General features: G+C 38.1%; 2 protein-coding genes across 2 annotated transcripts in view; both read left to right on the top strand.

Annotated features, from left to right (window-relative positions):
- cfap58 (cilia and flagella associated protein 58) overlaps positions 1-3,349 on the top strand; it is a 112,204-nt gene extending 108,855 nt beyond the window's left edge. Inside the window, 1 exon segment of the mRNA XM_051109986.1 lies at positions 3,068-3,349. Coding sequence (XP_050965943.1) covers positions 3,068-3,209 — 142 coding nt within the window. The 3' untranslated portion in view covers positions 3,210-3,349.
- A 3,389-nt stretch (positions 3,350-6,738) lies between these two features.
- sorcs3a (sortilin related VPS10 domain containing receptor 3a) overlaps positions 6,739-21,729 on the top strand; it is a 323,929-nt gene continuing 308,938 nt past the window's right edge. Inside the window, 1 exon segment of the mRNA XM_051135232.1 lies at positions 6,739-6,840. The gene's annotated coding sequence lies outside the window, so the exon portion shown is untranslated.

Genomic DNA, 21,729 nt, shown 5'->3' with positions numbered 1-21,729 from the left:
TATCATCTTGATGATATTGCACACAGTGGACACAGGAACATTAAGATCTCTGGAGATGGATTTGTAGCCTTGAGATTGTTCATGTTTTTCCACATTTTTTTCTCTCAAACCCACAGACAACTCTTTAAACTTATTTCTTTTTTATTGCCCACACCTGTTACTTGCCACAGGTGTGTCTAAATACAAATTACAGGAACATCACATGCTTGAAATGCAACTATTTCTTACAATTTTGACAAGATGCCAATCATTTTGTCCAGCCCATTTTTTGAGTTCTGTGTGAAATTTGATCAAATTGGACTTTTGTGTTGTTGCAGTGCAAACAAAAACAATAAGTATGCAAATACCAAAACATTTGCAATTAGAACAATTTTCTGAGAGAAGTCTTGCATTTTCTGACAGAATTGCAAGGGTGCCAATATTTTTGGCCATGACTGTAATGTTTTCTTAATGATCATAATTATTCATGAGACTGTGTTCTTATCCAATGAGAGGATGCTTTATTTAATTATTCAAGACAGCACATGTTGGTTGACTAAACTAAAAATTTAAGGCAGCAACACTTACTTTTTTTAAGTTGAATCAATTTATTTTTTTTTTTTGTTCATGCCTTTCTTTCTTCAGTCGAAAAGAAATGAAGGTTTTTAAGAAAAACATTCCAGAATTTTTCTCCATATAGTGGACCTCAATGGGGATCAACAGGCTGAAGGTCCAAATTGCAGTTTCAGTGCAGCTTTTCCTAAACTACTAATTCATAATGTCCTCACAGAGCAAATACTGGTCGAAGATCAGGGTTTTTATTCATTAGGGAGATGGACGGATTGTCGGTAATCGTTTGTTCCAGATGACAGTGATACTACTTGTCAAGCACATGGAGTTTCAGTCAAAGCTTGTTCACAGATGTCTAGAGCTACATCCAAGAATCAGCATATTTCATCTTAACCACAACATTCATTTCATTCTGTTTGTTTACCAGTGGGAGAAACAAAGGTTGGACGAGCTGTATGTTTGCTCGTGTTTAAAGCTTGTTGCCAAATGTCTTCATCGGCCTCACTGTGAAATTGCATTACACAGTCAGTGAATATTAATTGATGGCATTTGGTATTGGACAAACAAAGTAAGCGAGAGATGTGTGTGTATTTGAGAGGTCCTGGAATAATAGCGTGTTGAACGAGAGATCCATGATCACTGGAGCACAGCTGAAAGTGAGCTGGATAGTAGCAGATGTTTTCTCCAGGGAAATAGAAAGAGTGTGTGGCTCTTTTTGTCTGGTGTGTGGGTGTTGAACAGGAGCGTAAGCTATGAGAGGACAGAGGAAGTGTATGTAAATGGGAGTTTGTCTGCGTATCTTGAAATGTTTTTTTGTGATTTGTTTAGATGCTTCACCTCTCAGTGGATGTTTATCAGTGGGACGGTAATCGAAAAACGTACCCAGCCGTGCATCTTTCTGCACTTTAAGGGGTCGTACGCACTCAGGATGCTTTCTTGCGTTTAACAGCCGTTAGACGAGTGCAATGGAACGAAACATCTCAGGGTCTCAAGACATTTTAATAACTTGTCACTAGTTATCCGTAATTAAGACATAAATGTTACAGTAGTTTGTGTAAACACTTGGTAGACTAGATGTTTGTCCCACCACCTGCTTCTTTTGATTGCTTCATTGATTTAAAACTAACTTTGAAGCACTGCATAAACATTGTATTTATTTATTTATACTGAGATTTATTTAAACTGAGATTTATACACCATCTGAAAGCTAAAATAAATACATTTTCCATTGATGTATGGTTTGTTGGGATAGGACAATATTTGGCCGAGATACAATTTGAAAATCTGGAATCTAAGGGTGCAAAAAAAAAAAAAAAAAAAAATCAAAATATTAGGAAAGACGCCTTCAAAGTTGTCCAAATTAAGTTTTTAGCAATGCATATTACTGATCAAAAAGTACGTTTTAATATATTTACATTAGGAAATTGACAAAATATATCATGGAACATGATCTTTACCTAATATCCTAATGATTTTTGGCATAAAAGAAAATATAGTTACTTTAAAATAATAATACTATTTCACAATATTACTGTTTACCTGATCTAATAAATGAAACCTTGGTAAGCATAAAATAATTATTTAAAAAAAGTATTATTATGTATATGAAAAAAATAAACGCAAGCTGTTAATTAGGAGATTATCCAAAGCAATTTGCCATGTAATTATTACAGCAACAGTCATCCAAAGGTTTAGACACACAATCTACATTATGATTAATAATATTGCTTTTTAATAGGACTAAACACTTTTTTACTTCAACAGAGGTTTGCATTCATTCATTTATTTATTTATTTATTTTAAATGTATAAATTTAAATGTAAATTAAATTTAACAATACATTTTTCTACCCTAATGAAGTGAGACACTATGGAAGCCCGTTTCCGCCACTGAATAAAAAATTAAAAAGGTAATTGCAATGTTTTATCTCACAATTTTGACTTTTTTTACTCCCAATGGCAAGTTTACATCTCGCAATACTGACTTTCTTTCATTATACAGTCAGGCTATGAACTTGCAATTCTGAGAAACAGTAAGAACTGCACGATATAAACACAGTTTTACATCTCGCAATTCTGAGAACATATCTGTCTTTTTTCCCTCAAAAATGGACTCTGTAACTCAATTGCAAGTTTATATCTCACAATTCTGTGAAAAAAAAGTTTGAATTGTCTGAAAAAAGATCAGAATTGCAATATATAAACTTACAATTGCAAGAAAAAAAGATAAAAGCTTGCATTTCTGAGAAAAAAATTGTTTCTCGCAATTCTGGCTTTTTCTCAGAATTGCAAGTTTATCTCACAGAATTGTGAATTTAAAAGTCGCAATAACCTTTTTTATTTTTGATTCAGTGGTGGAAATAGGCTTCTATATGACATTGATAACACTGTAAAAAAAAATTGCATCTGTACATAAGGAGAAATTCAGACACAGCACAGACAGAACTCAAGAGCACAACAAGATCTTGTTGTGTGTGACCCCTAACATTGTATCTTTCCACTCTCTGTTGTCTCTGTAGGGAGAAGGAGCGAAATCTCGCCCAGGCAGGACAGCCTGTGATCCAGCCTCAGCGTCCGGACGGCCCTAGATTCACTGGAGGAGGCTTCAGCTTTAAGCAGCACAACAGGATGACACTTCAAGCCCTGGAACAGCAGTCTTGATGCCCGCCAGAACCCTCTGAGGACCCTCTTCACCCATCATCGCCCCTTGATAGACCGTATTTTCTCGTATTTATTCAGCTCTATTGGTGCTGGCTAACCACCTAGTCAGCTGCTGCAAGCCATGCACTAAAGTCAGTTCTTTTTGCCTTCTGGAATAAACAAAGTCTATTATTTTCACTGAAAAGTTTCTGTTTCATTCTGTACTAAACACTTACACAAATCCACACACAAACACAGTCTCTGTTTGCCTCTCTAGTCCTCTGTCGCTTTCTGTTTATCTGTGTCGCTCTCAGATGTAGTGTACTCTTGTTTTCTAGTGTGCAGGTGCTGTTGGCTGCCGGGTACAATACGACACAGTGTGTACTTGTCGCCTTGTGTGTGTGTATATATATACACTGAAACCAGTCAGTATCTGGTGTGACCACCATTTGCCTCACGCAGTGCAAAACATCTCCTCTGCATAGATGGTATGTCTGTGCATTCAAAATGCCATCAATAAAATGCACCTGTGTTCGTTGTCCATCACATACGCCTGCCCATACCATAACCCCACCGCCACCATGGGCCACTCGATCCACAACGTTGACATCAGCAAACCGCTCACCCACACAACGCCATACACGCTGTCTGCCATCTGCCCTGTACAGTGAAAATCTTTGGTTATGCAAACTGATTGTTGCAGCAGCTGTCCGGGTGGCTGGTCTCAGACGATCTTGGAGGTGAAGATGCTGGATGTGGAGGTCCTGGGCTGATGTGGTTACACGTGGTCTGCGGTTGTGAGGCCGATTGGATGTACTGCCAAATCGTCTGAAACGCCTTTGGAGACGGCTTATGGTAGAGAAATGAACATTCAATTTACGGGTAACAGCTCTGGTGGACATTCCTGCAGTCAGCATGCCAATTGCACTCTCCCTCAAAACTTGTGACATCTGTGGCATTGTGCTGTGTGATAAAACTGCACATTTTAGAGTGGCCTTTTATTGTGGCCAGCCTAAGGCACACCTGTGCAATAATTAGTATCTTGATATGCCACACCTGTAAGGGGGATGGATTATCTCGGCAAAGGAGAAGTGCTCACTAACACAGATTTAGACAGATTTGTGAACAATATTTGAGAGAAATAGGCCTTTTGTGTACATAGAAAAAGTCTTAGATCTTTGAGTTCAACTCATGAAAAATGGGGGCAAAAACAAAAGTGTTGCCTTTATTATTTTGGTCAGTGTGTGTATATATATATATATATATATATTATGGTATATATTAGGAACGATGAGTATGTTTCATTCTGGTTGGTCTAAGAGCCTATTATGTAATTGTTTCTAAGCCATTTTGGACATACAATCACATCCAAAAACCTATTGTGCTGACTTACTGTCAACTGCCTACCTAAGTAACTGATTTGGAACGCTCTACAAAAACAGCAGCTCTTTGCATCATATAAATAGTACTCTTCACATGAAGTGCACAGTTTGGCTTTAGCATACTGCTAAGCTTATGGCAACATACTCTAATATGCATAAAAAGACATAGCACAAGTTTTGGGTAAACAGTACATTTTTATTGATGTCAGTAGAATTTTGCATTTAGCCTGTTGGTAGGCTAATGACAAGATGTTTTTAAAAATACAAAGCACACACAAATACTGGGTAAACAGTCCCTTTTTTAAATAAGACTGAAGTCATTCCTATAGAGTTTGTCATTAGCATGTTGCTAAGTTAATGACAAGATGTTCTAGGCCTAAAAAAAACAGCATACAAAAGTATTAAGGAATACAGAACATTTTTTTAATGAGACTGAACTATTTTTATTGATTTCTTATAGAGTTTTGCAATTATGTTGCTAAACTAATGACATGGTGTTGAAAATACTTTAATATGCATAAAAAATATATAGCACACAAATATTTGGTAATTGGTCTTTTTTTAATAGGACTGAACTGTTTATATTGATTTTGGGTTTGCATTTGCATGATATTGATAAAGGTTTGCATTTAGCATGTTGTATAACTAATGACAAGATGTTCTAATAAACATGAGCTAATGAGCTTACAGCAAAGCACTCTAATATGCATAAAAATACACAGCACACTTAAATAAACAGTCACTTTTAATTAGACTAAACTTTTTATTGATTTCAATAGAGGTTTGCATTTACCATGTTGTTACGTTAATGACAAGATGTTCAAATAAACAGAAATAAATTAAATAATAAATTAAAATAAATTAAAATAATACTATTTTAATAATATATTTCAGTATTTATGTAGTTTTTCTTGCAGCTCCCTGATTTTTCTGCCATTTTGGATGTTTTTTTTTTTTTTGTTTTTTTTTTGGTCATTTTAAGGCACCTACTGTGCAAAATCCACTTTTACACGCCATTTTGATTCTTTAAGCAGTGTGACATCACATTGTTTAAGCCCTGCCCACAATCACTGACTAAATACCTGCATTGCCATAGTTTCCGCCCTCATCATGCTCTTATTTTGAAAGTAGGGCTGCCAGTCAGCGCTGATAGCCTTGTGGGCAGCGCCCTGACATATAGCGCCTTTGCGCCACGGGTGTCCCATGTTCGGATCCTGACTCGAGGACCTTTCCCAATCCCGCCTCCCTCTCTCTCTCCCACTTCGCTTCCTGTCATATCTGATCTGTCCTATACAATAAAGGCAAAAATGCCAAAAAATATATCTTTAAAAAGAAAGTAGGGCTGCCCTAAATTTTTTTCTGGTCGACTAGTAGTCATTCATTTTAAGCATTAGTCGACTATTAGTCACATGTTTATTAATAAACTATATAAATAATAATACTGAGCATTTAATTATAAGCACTCAAGCACATGCAGATATAATAATTATGAATGTGTCAGGAAAAAAAGTGAAAGTAGAAATTTGAAAGTAGACATTTAAGTAGAAAGCAGACAAGTAGACATTTCACTCTCTATAGATATATTTTTCATGTCTGTAAAGGAAGTATACACAGAGTTTCGGAATTTCGCACTTAAATTCATAGAGACCGAGATGGCAGAAAGCACATTTGCTTTAATTATTTTACAAAAGTGCAATGTTTCGTTGTTATTATGAGTGCACACAAATGAACGTCTTTACAGATTAAAAAGATGCATTACTTTTATCTGTATGACCAGAAATACAGACTTCCACACTCCACACAGACACTTGAATAGCACACTACTTGCATATTTCAGATGAAAAGCCATATCTGACATCAGTGAATGATAGGTGAGCATTTGGATGTCCTGTCCTATACTATATTAGCACATAGACCAGCCATTAACTATCTGTCTGTCACGGACTGCATGACTTCGCCACTCCATTATATGCAACATTTCATTATATAAAAGAAGACATTTTATTGGTAGGCTACCCATATTATGGGTCCTTAGCTCTATAGTAAATTTTCTCTATCACTACTCAAGGCCTTTTTGCATTCTTGTGGTGCCATCAGCCAATCAGCAATGTAATTTACCAGCACCTCCAAAATAATTAGTCACATGATGTTTTTGGAGTGCCTGTGAACAAAGATGGTGGCATGCATGCCATGTGCTTTCGAGTTGGCTTCCACCAGCTGATGATCTAACATTGAGATGAATGCTAATACTAATGGATAGCTGTGTCCAGGTAATGCATATGCAAACACACTAGTATTTGCCACTGATGTTTGTCTAGTCTTCCACTTAAGTCTTCAAGTATGTGCTTCTATTGTAGGCCCTTTGGTGAATCATTGTGTATTCTTTGGGTTATTCTGGCTCCTTGTTTGTTGTTTGATATTTTTGGCTTGTCGCTTTGTAGTTTGTTCGTTTCAAACAGTTGCACTTGGGTTCTATAACTTCACTCTGCCTGAGCTTTTGTTACAGAAGGCACACACAATCACGCTGCGTACCTTCTGAACCGTCTTCGTTTTGGAAACGTACCTTTGATGCCTTAAAAGGCTGCCTACATAGATACCTCACTAGGTTTAGAAAAAAGGGCCATTGTTGTCAGGTTGCTCAATTCTGTCTTGCACATTACAGAACTGATGAGTCACTTGAACAGTACGAAATGTCAAGTGTGTCATTTGAGTGTTTCAGGTTTTGATATGTGCTGCATGACTGAAAGATCTAATCATTTCAGAAGTAACAGATATAATATAAACAAGTGGATTGGACGCTTTCCCATCTTTCCCTGTTGTTTTTGGACCCAGTTAGCTTAAACATCATAGTTATTGAGTGCTTCAGTCTAAATAGCTGTCTTCAAATGTATATTAATGTTTTGATGTATTAGCACTTTCACTGAAGAAGGATTTGAAATTTCTTCCCAATTGAAGCCGTAATCGTTTTTGAAGAGTTGAAACCTTTTAAAGAGACTAGATGTGCCATAAAATGGTTACAGCTAGTGCCAAGTTTATATCAAATGTTATGATATTTTGTTAAAGCGCACTGACTGCCATTTAAAGTGAGCTTTATACCCGTCATCTATCAGTGGCTGATGATTGCTGCATTCATCTCTTGTGCTTCATTATGATGGTTTTGCCATTATGATCTGTTTTGGGTTTTGTGATGTGTAGGATAGCTGGGAGAGAAAGAGACCGTAAAGCCTCTTTGGAGCCTAGGGGAATAAAAAAAAGAGGCTCATTATTTATCGCCACACAACTGGGGCCGGTGGAACTCGCTTTATGTTCTTTCATGCGACATCGCCATAGAGCAATGTCATGTTAAGACACAGGGATGGTCCCTCTGGAGTCGCCTCAGGTTAAGTGCCTTGATCAAGGGCAGGCTGGCTGAAGAATTGGCCTTTGCAGGCTTTGATCCTCCAACCTTTTGATTTCCAGTCCAGATCTTTAACTACCAGGGTATAGCAGAATAATGAAAGGGATTTGAAAATGTTTTAATGGTTATTATAATTATATGGATAAATATGGGATAAATACAGAATTACATCTGACAGTCTCTCAAGCACTAACAGATATTTGTGAGATGAACAGATTTTTGTCCTAGCTGGCCCTGACAAGACAGGACATTAGGGATGAATAAAGACGTTAAACATTTAAATCACATTGATCCAAAATGTTGTTTTTTTGTTTTTTTTGTTTGGTTGTTTAATTTAATATTTATTTAATAATTTAATATTAAAATTTAATAATTTAATATTTAAACTAGGGCTGCAATTATTCCTTGATTCCACTGGAGTATTCGATTTTGAAAAATCCTTAATTGCATTTTGCCTATGGTGAGTAATCGGCTAAATACCCTAAGCGTCGCATTCCACATATTAAACCCATTTAAAAATCATAATAAAGCATAATGCTATTAAGAATTCAAAAACACTACAATTCAATTAAATAAATGTGATGCATGTTCAATATGCGCTTTAATTATTTACATGCGTGTAGATTACTTACGTGCTTCTCAGAGCATGCACAATAAATGCTGCTACACAAACTGTTATTATCTCTGCATGTTGTTGTGAGTTTGGGTTTATTATAACGTTCATCCGGGAACGCAACTTGCAAACCAAGCGGCAACCTCCTGGTCTCCCTCTTGAAGGCAACACCGAAGTGACTAAAACTGCAATTCATCGACTGGCCGCAAAAGTGAGTCAATCCCATAGACTCCCCATGTTAAAATGCCCAACTTCACAGCAGAAAAAAAATATGTTTACAGCCTGGTTCAGAAAGGTCTATTTTTTTTTTGGTCTATATAGCTAATTTTGCCCTTCATGTCAGCTGTGAGGGGGGTGAATTTTTTTTTTTATAACTCATCCGTTTAAATTGTATTAAGCCTTAAAGTTCTGCTTTTAAAGTTCTCCTAAAGTTCATAATTTAGGGTGTGGCCACTTGAGTGACAGGTGGATTGCCGCTGCTGTCACCACCGTCGCGCTAGGCGGGCGTGGTTTCAGCAACCAGCTCCACCCACGTCCCGCCTCTTTGCCCATTTTCGGTTATCCGGGAGTGACGTGCAGTGACGTGATTCCAAGATGGCGACGGCCGACTCCCGCCCACTAAGAGCTTCAAAAATGCTCTTCAGAAACGTACGGGTGACGTCACGCGCACTACGTCCATATTTTTTTACAGTCTGTGGTGCAAACACAAGAGAATTGCGATTTCAAAATAAAAGTTAAAACCCTCACTCTGAATTTACACCTTTTGATGTCCACATATTCAAGAAATGACAGTGGTTGTAGCTTTTCTGTCATAAAGAAATGGACACATATTAAAGATTAAGTGGACATTTAAATTAAATGTTATTTAGTCAATATTAAACATGGATTAAATCAGACTGTGAAGTGTAAAAACAATCGTCACGCTGTTGGCGCCTTCTGCAGTCATTTGTTACAGCCTAATGCATAACGTACGTTAGCTATGGTTTATAATACATTATGTATTTTAACAGTTTTGTTCAGTAAAACCATATGATTGCTTGATTTTGATAGTTTATTTGAACTAATTATTATTGCCTAATTGCTCATATATATGTTTTTAAGTAATTTTAAAGGCTATTGTTTAGTTTTTATTGTTTTACAAAAAAGTATTACAATTATTATATTACTCAATCAATACTCAGAATAATTTACAGATTACTAGATTAGCAAAATAATCGCTAGTGACAGACCTAATTTAAACCCGAAATATGGTTTCCTAATATTTACAGCACATTGGCTCATGGTAAGTGTCTGATGTAATAGCTTTAGAATCATAGCAAAGCATCTTAAATAAATATATTGAGACATACTGGAGCTGAACTGGACAAACTTTAATGGATACTGACGTTTCTCTGTGCCCATTTTAGTAGATGTTTTATCTCTTTGACACCATTTTTAGTTTGTTTGTATGCTCTGTGAATAATGATCCTCTTCACCCCAGGGAGTTGAATTATTTTTGTGGTTGTCTCTGTATCTTTTGTTCGTTTTCACTTCCGTACTTCCATTGTAATTTCTCAGGGGCCATTGTTTTGAATTCATTTATCCCACCATTGCTTTGATCTTTAAATCTATGGCTCTGATATGTTCCTACAGCCTTTGGTTTTAAAATGCCAGGTTCAAATTTTCCAAATTGAATTACTGAACCCCAAGAAGCAGTATACAAATATAGAAGGTAGTGGGTAAATGTTTAACAGCAAATTATTACAAAAAGTGCAAAAGAAGGCTATTCAAACTTTTTTTTTTGGATATTGAGGACTGCAGAGGGAAATGAAGGAAGGATAACAATCCATGATGGATCATTGCATATCATAAGGGTCAATTTTATGAAATTGAGGTTTATACATCATTCTGAGAGCTGAATAAATAAGTTTTCCATTGATGTATGGTTTGTTAGGATATGACAATATTTGGTCGAGATACAACTATTTGAAAATCTGGAATCTGAGGGTGCCAACAACAATAATAAATAAATAAATAAATAAATAAATAAATATTTAGAAAATTGCCTTTAGTTTTCAGAATGAAGGAAAACTTATCAACAATTAAGATTTTATGTATTAACAGTAGGAAAGAAAATTAATGGAACATGATCTTTACTTAATATCCTAATGATTGTTGCATAATAGAAAAATCGATAATTTTTACCCATACAGTGCATTGTTGGCTGTTGGTACAAATAAACATGTGCTACTTATGACTGGTTTTGTGGTCCAGGGTCACATTTGTGCTTAATATTGCTACTTATAATAAATTATTAATTACTAAAAATAATAATAATAAAGTAAATACAAATTTTTAAGTCTTACTGACCCCAGACTTTTATATTTTAAACTCCTTTTTTCAAATACCATTACAGAAAAACTTGGCAAACTTTCTGTTCTTGTACATCGTTATAAATCAATGTTTCAGTACGCCTACTATTTAGGAATGATTAAGATATTTACTGTACACTATTTCTTACCACGTCAACATTTATCTTCTTTGCCTCCAGTGCTGTCATAACATATTGACTCAGTACATTCTCAGGGTATAAGGCACAAGACCAAGGAGCTACTTTTTTTTTTTTTACTGATGGTCTGAGAAAGATTTGGTTACATTCTACATGCTAGGAATAACTAGAAAGAGATTATACAATTATAACAAAACAAGGCATCTATGTAGCATCTATGTATGTATCTATGTGTGTGTGTGTAGGCATTGTAGCATGTCTTTAACACAATTCTCTGCATTCAAAACATAGTTTCTCTCTCAGCATCAAAGATGATTTTTTGCTCATGAGAGAGGAGATTCAGAGAAACTGTCTGTGCTGTTTGTTTCAGGATCAATGCTTAAACAACATCATTCAAAGCTTGCTCTAACCACCCAAACTTTATCAACAATGCAGGATGTTTCATTTCTCATTCAAAAGTGGGACTGTACAAAAATCTGTTATAATAAACATATGATAAACTTCAATAAACAGAAATTTCAGCTGTAAATATATAAATCAGCTATAGTATTATAACTAATACTTTTTTTTTTATCTGTCTGTCTATCAGTCACACGATTCTTTAGAAAACCAATACACACACACACACACACACAGAAAGAAAGATATGCTCGTTAAACTTCTTTTCCCATCAAATACCAGATCAGATTTATTTTCAATAAAAATAAAGTAAATATTTGAAAAGTGGAAATAAAACGCCTCATTAATAATACATAGTACATTAAGTGGCATTCATCTAATAAAAGTTACATATATGATAATTTACACTTAATGTTATTGCATACTGTTTTATAATGTGCTACAGTACTGAAGTATAAATATCTGCCACCTAACAACTATTTACACGCCTGCTGCTAAAGGAAATGCTGCTATTTTAGTGTAAAGAGTATTTATCATTATTTGCACTGAGTGTTACTAGAACATATTGCTTTTTCCACTTAGTGTAACTGCCAAAAATACCATTGTTCAGTTAAAGACAGCTCAGTGTTGATTTAGTTCTGTTAATCAATTATGAAATTAGTTCAATTGGGCAATATAGCATTGTTTACTAGTATGAAACCTTATTAAAAAGCCTTTGTAAAATAACTGTCAGCACATTTGTTTGTAAGGTACAAACAAACTTACAAAGCCTTGACAGCTGTGCTGAATTAATGTTAAGTGTTTGTCAAACACACTACTCTGAAAATTTTGCTTATTGTATACTGTTTCACACACTATTCTTCAAAAAATAGTACGCAGTATGCACTGTGTGCTGGGCAGTAGCCTAAGCAGTAAGCAAGTATGCCATTTCGAACACAGTCTCAGACCTTTGCGACACTCAATCACCGTTTACGGATACCATGAATGAGAAGCTGAATCCCACTTGCTGCAAAAAGTTAGTGGCTTCTCTTATAAAACAGTATTTTTTTTGTGGTAAATTCTAAAAATAGTTCAATTCAAAAGTATTGTTTAGTGTAAAACATGTTGAAGATTAGCAGATAGGCTGTCGGTTCATTAAATAAGCCGTTTCCTCATAAAAGCTGTTTATTCAGTGTAGTAAAGCCTCTCGGCTCCTTTCCCACATATTTCCAGACCCGGAAGCGTTAGTTTTTTCGGCTAATGCTTGCAGGCTTGCCATCTAGTGGCTTTGGTAATACACCGCCCTGATAGCACACATACATCTCGGAGATGTCTATTTGACGTCTGCATTTACATCTGCAAGATGTAGTTTGCTCATCTGCAATATGTCTATTGGACGTTTCCTATCAGATGTCAAATAGACGTGTATTAGATGTCTTTAAGATGTTTGATTTAGAATGCATGTAAAACTGACATCTTACAGATGTTTGCCAGAGGTTTGTACACAGCAGATGTTTTCCATATCAAGAGATATTTAACAGACATCTTGCAAATGTAGGTCTGCTTTTTAGGCGTCAATTTCCTCTTGTATTTTGTAGAAAAGAAGAAAATGCGTTTTGTTAGACAGATGACGAACACACAGAGTGACATTATAACAGAACTTTCAACACACTCAGATGTCCCTGATAAAACAGCAGTGCTTTACCACACATATGCATGACCAGAAAGAGCGGAAGTGTTCGACTGTGGCATAATTAAAGCTCCGTTGCTTTCGACCCGCGTGTCGCGCTCGTGTCTCATTAGTGATCGCTCCAGCGGCCTTGTTTTGCTTCCACAAACACTGCTTCATACTACAGTGATGTTATTTGCCTCCATGTCCTGCATTTAAAATCCTTTAATACAGGGCAAACCGTTGATTATCCCTTACATATTTGTGCATTAGAATGATATGGTTTGTTTTAATTAACTTCTTGACATGCTAATATTTATTCAGTCTAAAATTATTTGAAAGGACTAATCATGTCGACATCACACAACTGTGTATTAAAATGTATAAATATACCTTTTTTTTTTAAATACGCATTTGTGTGATGTGGACTTGACAAGTTTCTTTCATGAAATCTGTGATCGACAGATAAGTAGTAACTATGGGATAGGCTTTTAGAAGCCTTTGTGCTATTCTGCTTACAGCAGCAGCCCACAATGCCGAATCAAAGGAGGAACACAAACCAGGCTGTGGATGATGCTGAAAGAGAGGCATTCTAATGACAATGAGCTGCCAGTGAAATGGAACTGTCCCATGCTGGCTGCCTCTGTCTGCTGAGAGGGTCGTTAAATGCAACTGGTACTGCTGCAGTTTTTTTCTCTCTCCCTTTCTCCCTCTCACGCTATCTCTACAGGGCACTCGGCGGAGTGAAGTTAACAAGCTGTGCTCACAGACAGTGTACTGTACAAATGGAGGTGTGTGTGCCTTTATAGGACACGCGGGGCTCTGGTTGAGTCAGACGCGTTTCAGCACCGCTGGTTCTTTGTCTCTGAAGACGTCAGATTAGGAGCCTAAGTCCAGTTGTGTTCTTATCAGACGCTACAAGGAAAAACGCAGCATCTGTATGAATCTGGTTTATCAACAGCACCTTATTTCTTAAAAATGAAGCGGACTCCAGCCTTTCAGCTTTCTTTTAAAGGAGTACTCACTTCATTAGGGGTAATGATTCTGTTTGCATTATTGGGAGAAAGTTTGATCGGACCAATTACTCCTGCTGTGGAGCGGCTGGAATAATAATGAGTAAGCGAGAAAGAGGAACAAGGGACTAGGGGATGAGAGAATGAAAGTTACTGAATGGGTGCAGTAAACAAGCACATATACATGCATGCATTCAAACATACACGTTTGATGAGGCAAACAGCGGGCGAGCCTGTTTAAAGACCTCCCGAAAGACCTCATCTCATCAAAAACCACAATCAATGCATAGATTGACTTGAGGCCAAACGCGCCTGCGGCAAGTGAATGCATAATGCTTCAACATTATATTAGTTTTGAAGGGAGTCTTGTGATTATTAGTGTTAATTCTTTACATGATGGAATGTGTTTAGAACTGACTGATTTGAATAAGCAATAAGCAGGAGTAAATTAAATCTGTATCTGTTTTGCATTTTTTGTGCTGGTTTAATTGGGAAATCTTCTGCTGAATGAATTAAATTTTGTAAAAGTAGACCGTAGGGAACGGTGAGATGTGGTCAGATGTCTCTCCTTTCATCTATTGTCATGAGACTAAATTTGGAAAGGGCCCATCACACTGTCTGAGAGATGCACCTGAGAAACTCTTTTATTTTTGTTTATTTTATTCTTGTATGTGGTTATGTAAGGAAAAAAATATACATTTTTGCCAGAATGGTAGTTGTGAGGTAAAGTGTTTCAGGTTCAAATAACATGTAATGAAATAATGTTAATGTAATAATGTTGAAATATGTAACGTTTGGGAATGTACAGAGCTCTGCGAAAGGAAAGAAACAGGCCACAAATTAAAAAATTGCTCCCATTTGGCCATGTATAATTAATGATCGTTCCCTTTAATTTAGTTAAATCATGGCCACAATTTGACTGAAATTAGGCTACAAATGAAGTTGTGGCTTTTCCCCTAATGTTTTGTACGGGCCCATAAACAAATGTGCGAATATATGACATTTATTGTTGTACAAAATAAAAACATATGAAACCTATTAGAAGCTGTAACAGTTTTGTATATTAACATATCCAGCCCATACGTATGTGTATATGATTTTATGTATGCGTAATACATTTTTGAAGATGTCATGCACATGTGTATGCATAACTGATCAATACACGTTTATATTACAGTGAATGTAAAAGTGAGGCATGTATTTGAAACAGTTTATAACAAAAAAAAAAGTTTTTTGTATGCATGTTTTTTATATAAATGAGTTGCATGAATGAGTTTTTCAAAAAAAAAAAAAAAAAAAAGTGCAGTGCATTATTCTCCACATATAGCGCGATCTGAGGAAAATAAAAGCTGAAACCTTTTTTTCACAGAACCTTGCAAAAGCAGCACGTTACAATGGTGAGGAAAAACTGCGTGTAATCACAGCCAGTCTATGACGCCTGATTCAGACGCCTGACAACAACAACGTTTGTCAGGCGTCTGAATTGTCAGACTAGATTACAACGATAAAACAAGTTTTTGTTTGTTTGTTTGTTTGTTTTTATTTATTTATCTTATTTTGTCCAAAAAAAAGTTATCTGCTTTTGCTATAAAACAAACTTTTAATATATTTAAAAAAACATACTTTCAATAAAATTGCAATTATTTAAGTTATTCTTACTTAATCAGAACAACCCAACTGCAGTTTGAGTGATAATACTTGTAAAGCACAATGAAAACAAACAAACAAACAAAACATGATTTCTGAAAATAAATAAAAATGGAGATATGTTTTTGCAAATAAACTCTTCATATAGAAAATTAACCATACAGATACAGTTATGTTTAATGCAGTTGTTTTGACAGAAGCAAACAAGATACATTTCTAGTTTCAACATTATTTGTTCTTCAGGCATTCCTCTTTTAATAAAAAGAAACAACATATTTTTGCATCATATAATTGATCCACATTGGGGTTTTGACCATTGAATTTAACAATTTATCCCTGGAGCCGTATTCAAATTCCAATATCTCTGGAACCGAACCATGCAGGGCCTTAAAAAAAGAAGGTGCCAAAAGGAAAGCTTGTTGAGACTCAATATCTAAAAGGACATTATGGTAAAAATAATAATAATTAACAAAAAGGTTAAATACTTCTTGAGTTGCAGTCATGCAAGCTTTGGGAAAAAAAAAAAAAAAAAGAAATGTCTCATTTCCCCATTTTTGAATATTCACCATTGGCACATAATGCAGCAAAGATTGCTGAAGTCAACAGACTTTACTAATAGAACTAACAATCTCTGTGTGTGAATAACATTATGAGGCTGCCATCTTTCTGAAGTCATTGTTAACCCCCAACTTATCTTTCTTAAAAAATTTTAGCAAAATCAAAAATTTGAGCCTGGAAAGTTTCTGAAATTGACACGGAATGACCCCGCAGAAATTGTAATATAAGCTATTTTGTTTTAAATCTACAATTTATTTGGCATGTTCATTTGTATTGGTCTTAACTTGTATGACCTGAGGGTGAAAATTTCATTCAGTACTTGTTGATCCTTGAATGACTTATGTTTGTTAAAACCTTCTGTCTGGATTTTATTTACAGCTAAATCTGCTTTCTCAGGGATGGTTTTCCCATGATTGCTGCCGGAATTGTCAAAGCATGTGATTAGACAAACAAGCTCAAGTGTGTTATTAAAGGCAGATGAAGCTCCTTAAGTCATTTTTCACCCTCTGTAATGATAATGCTGCTGAATGATAGCCTGTATAATGTGTTAAAAGCCATACTGATGTCAATGCAGGGTACTTGAGCTTTCTTGATGAATAAAACCAAAACAGAAAATGATTTGTCCAGGTAATCTATGTCATTAGCCAGATCTGTTTTGCATTCAGAACCGTGTTGTCAAAGCAATTTCACAAAGGCTTTAAATGTTACTCATCCAATCAGAGTTTAGCACCTGAACAATTTTTTTTTTTTTTTTTTTTTTTTTTTTTTCTGAATGCTTGTAGCTTTTATTTTGTAGCTTATCACTAGTGCAACATTACAGAGACAGCTCTCAGCACAGATAGGGTTTTCCAGTTATTTAGACATCTTCCTCCCTGAAATCCCATCTCAACCATTTTGAGAGGGGGAGAGAGAGAGAGAAAAAGAGATTGTACCTAATAACAACTGGACAAGGGTGAGTAGTCCACGCATCTGTCAGCTCCTAGTGATTCTCATGTTGTGTGTGGTTCAGAGCAGAAGGTCATAACACCTGCACATAGGAGTTTTCTGCACCTCCTCTAATGTGGTTGAAATGCTGGATGGCAGAGCAGGTAGACACAAATGAGAGCCAGTCAAATATCTTAGATGGCATGTGACAGGCAATGTCATGCTGGCCATTAGGATACAAATAAACAAATTTCAGCTGGGACTCAGGGAGGGTTGGAAGGCCCCAGAAGATTCGATCGACCATCTACTTGGGTAATGATTTTCCTCCCAGATGTAATTTGGAGGCTGTGGCATGCTGGACCGTACTGGTTTCTTTGGACGGGAGTGTCATGTCCTTTCTCAAGTGAAAATGACATCTGTCTAAGAGTGTTGATGTCAAACGTTTGTGATTTGAAACTGGACCTCAGAGGAGTGCTGTGCTTGAATACATAAAATATGGGTCAATAGCAACCAAATAAGTCTGTGTTTCTGCTTATAGATCACGCAAGAGCTTGTTTTGTGAGATGAACTCAGTCGTGACCTGTTGTAAAAATCTATATGAATTCTATATATTTCTGAGTCTCTCACATGATTATTAGAGCTTGAATGTGTAAAATGCACTACTATGATGCTAGGTGGTTGCCAAAGCATTTCAACACAGTTGCTGAGTGATGATAATCTAATCTTATGTAATGTAATCTAATGTAATGTAATGTAATATAATATAATATAATAAAACATAATATAATAATGGTTAAAGAGCTGAATAGTTAATGATTTTTTTCTCCGGATTATTATATTTAAACTTTTATATAAATATTATTTAATTATACCAGCATTATGTATTATTAATGTATATGAATGTATGTTTTTTTTTAAATGCACGTTTCATTTTATGCCTGATATTTTATATATATATATTTTTTTTTTCCAATAATATATATTTTTAATAGTTTGATGTTTTTCCAAAATAGGTCAAATTATAATAAATATGCTATTATAACAGTGTTGGGTATTATTTTATATTTTGCATTATATTATGCATTATATTTTATTTAATATTATTAAATATAATTAAATATCTAAAAATAGGTCAAATTATAATAAATATGCTATTATAACAGTGTTGGGTATTTTTTTATATTTTGCATTGTATTATGCATTATATTTATTTAATATTATTAAATGTAATTAAATATCTCAAAATAGGTCAAATTATAATAAATATATTACACCAGTGTTAGGTATTATTTTTATTTAGGATTATATAATGTATTATTTTATTATTTAAATATTATGAAATATAATTAAAATATTTAATGATATTAAATATTGAATATTACATATATATATATATATATATATATATATATATATATATATATATATATATATATATATATATATATACACGATTATGTGTTATGTTATATTATGCTTTACGGTTTATTTTTTATTTTATATTATGCTTTATGTTTTATTTATTTTTTATTTTATTTTATTTTAAAGGCTATATCTATATATTTGTGTATGTATCAGTATTTATTTATTAACAGGTGTCTGCACAAATGTCTGTAAAATTATTGGATAATGTCCTGGGAGAAAATTACCAGTAGTGTTATTTATTTATTTATTTTTTTGTCCAAGGCTAATTGCTTATGCAAGCAATTTGACCTGTAATATTGTAGAGATGTTTTACAAACCCTAAAATTTGCTGTAATTTAATAATCCATACTTTGATTCCATTTGGCTGTATAATGTGCAGTCTGAGCGTGGCTGTAACGAGGTGAATGAGACGAGATGCGAGCGGATCCATATGCGAGCTTTTATTAAAGGGACGTGACAAAGACATGGTCAGGCAGACAGGGTAAATCAATGGCAGACAGGTGTATGGACGGCGAGACAAGAATAATCCTTAAACAGGCGAGGGTCAAATCAGCGGCGAACGTTATCCGAGAGGGGCTAGGCAAGAGAGAGGTCAGACAAGCGAGAGATCAAAACAACGAGGTAAACAAGGAAACTAGACACGGGGAAAACTAGGAGAAACGCTTTGTAAGAATGAGAAACAATTCAATACTCGGCGAGGAGTGACAGGAAGACCGGGGTATTTATACAGTCTCTGATTGGACGGGGGGGAAGTGCAATGGCTGATGGGGAGTGTAGTCCGGGGTGTAGTGTGGCAGTCCGTGCGTTACAAAAACGCAAGAGCGACGTCTGGTGGTGAGCGGTCCGCAGCTCACTGACCAGATCATAACATAGCCCCCCCCCAAAGAGCGGCTTCCAGACGCTCCAAACAAACCACAGTCCAAGGGAGCGGTGGGGCGGGGGTTAGACAGAGCAAGGGCCGGAGGGCCAGGTCCCTGCGGAGGACCCGGTGATTGAGGCAGGACCGGCAGAGCAGGAACCCTCCAGGGCGGAGCCGGAGGCGGGACGGGCGACACAAGAGCCCTCCAGGGTGGAGCCGGAGGCGGGACGGGCGACACAAGAGCCCTCCAGGGTGGAGCCGGAGGCAGAGCGTGAGGCGCAGGCACCCTCCAGGGCGGAGCCGGAGGCAGAGCAGGAAGCAGAGCAGAAGGCGCAGGAGCCCTCCAGGGCGGAGCCGGAGGCAGAGCAGGGGGTGCAGGAGCCCTCCAGGGCGGAGCCGGAGGCGCAGGAGCCCTCCAGGGCGGAGCCGGAGGGAGAGCAGGAGGCGCAGGAGCCCTCCAGGGCGGAACCGGAGGCGGGACAGGCGACGCCCGAGCCCTCCGAGGCGGAACAGGAGGCGGGGCGATCCTCCAGGGCGGAACAGGAGGCGCAGCGGCCCTCCGGGGCGGAACAGGACCCCGCTTTACGATCTGGGACCTGGGGAAAGCAGAGACAGAGGAGACAAACAGAGAAGGGAGAGAAGCAGAGAGCTTGTAGGGGGACGCCACCTCCAAGGGAGGATCCACAGCCATGGCTGACACCTCTGGAGGTATTGGCGCGGCTTCTCCGACCAAGTGGCACTCTGGAACAGGCTTGTGACCAGGCGAAAACTCTGGAGCTGGCTTGTGACCCAGCGGGAGCTCTGGAGCAGGCTTGTGACCGGACGGGAGCTCTGGAGCAGGCTTGTGACCGGACGGGAGCTCTGGAGCAGGCTTGTGACCGGACGGGAGCTCTGGAGCAGGCTTGTGACCGGACGGGAGCTCTGGAGCAGGCTTGTGACCAGACGGGAGCTGGGGCGGAGCAGGAAACCGCGTTATGGCCTGGGACCTGGAAACAGCAGAGACAGGGGAGGTAGAGAGAATATGGGGAGAGGCAGAGAGTCTGTAGGGGGACGCCGCCTCCACGGGAGGATCCACAGCCGAAGCTGACACCTCAGGAGGCATTGGCGCGGCCTCTCCAACTGGCGGGGGCTCTGGAGTAGGCTTGTGCTTGGACAGGAGTTCTGGAGCAGGCTTGGGAGCAGACGTGACCCCAGAAGCACAATGTGCAGCCCACACACACCAGATGGCAATAGCCATTAAGGGTAGAGCAGCAGCGGGAGGTTGTGGTGGGTCCAGGGCGCTGGCTATCCCGATAGGCTGTGGTCTTGGGATGTCAGACGAGATGTGACTTGACTTGGGGTCTGGTGTGACTTGACTTGGGGACTGGGCATGACCTGACTCTGGGCCGTCAGACGGGTCATGGTAAGGCTCTGGGTGGCCAGACGAGACGTGGCTTGAGTCTGGGCCGTCAGGCGGGGCGTGGCTTGAGTCTGGGCCGTCAGGCGGGGCGTGGCTTGAGTCTGGGCCGTCAGGCGGGGCGTGGCTTGAGTCTGGGCCGTCAGGCGGGGCGTGGCTTGAGTCTGGGCCGTCAGGCGGGGCGTGGCTTGACTCTGGAACAGCCGCCTTGACATTGCTCGACTTGGAAGCTTGACTGGACTTGGAAGCTTGACTGGACTTGGAAGCTTGACTGGACTTGGGAGCTTGACTGGACTTGGGAGCTTGACTGGACTTGGGAGCTTGACTGGACTTGGGAGCTTGACTGGACTTGGGAGCTTGACTGGACGCTGAAGCTTGACGGGACGCTGAAGCTTGACGGGACGCTGAAGCTTGACGGGACGCTGAAGCTTGACTGGAGACGGAAGCTGCATTATGACAGGACCTGACAACTAGGCTTGACTCACGAGGATCTGCAGAGGCCTGGCTTGCTTCAGGAATAACAGCTGTAACGTGACTTGGCTCAGGGACGACAGCTGTGACGTGACTTGGCTCAGGGACGACAGCTGTAACGTGACTTAACTCATGAGGAACAGCTGTGACTTGGCTTGACTCGTGGAGAACAAGAGCTTTGGTTTGACTTGACTCTGTTGTTTGACCGGACTTGGAAGCTTGACTTGACCCTGGGGTAGCAGCCGTGACGTGAAGGAGCGCCATTTTAGCTGCCCGTACAGCCATCAGGGGTGAATCCAGCACATGTGCCATCATGATAGG

Source organism: Labeo rohita, chromosome 1 (assembly GCF_022985175.1).
Source record: "Labeo rohita strain BAU-BD-2019 chromosome 1, IGBB_LRoh.1.0, whole genome shotgun sequence".
Taxonomy (NCBI): domain Eukaryota; kingdom Metazoa; phylum Chordata; class Actinopteri; order Cypriniformes; family Cyprinidae; genus Labeo; species Labeo rohita.
This window is presented reverse-complemented; position numbering and strand designations above follow the sequence as displayed.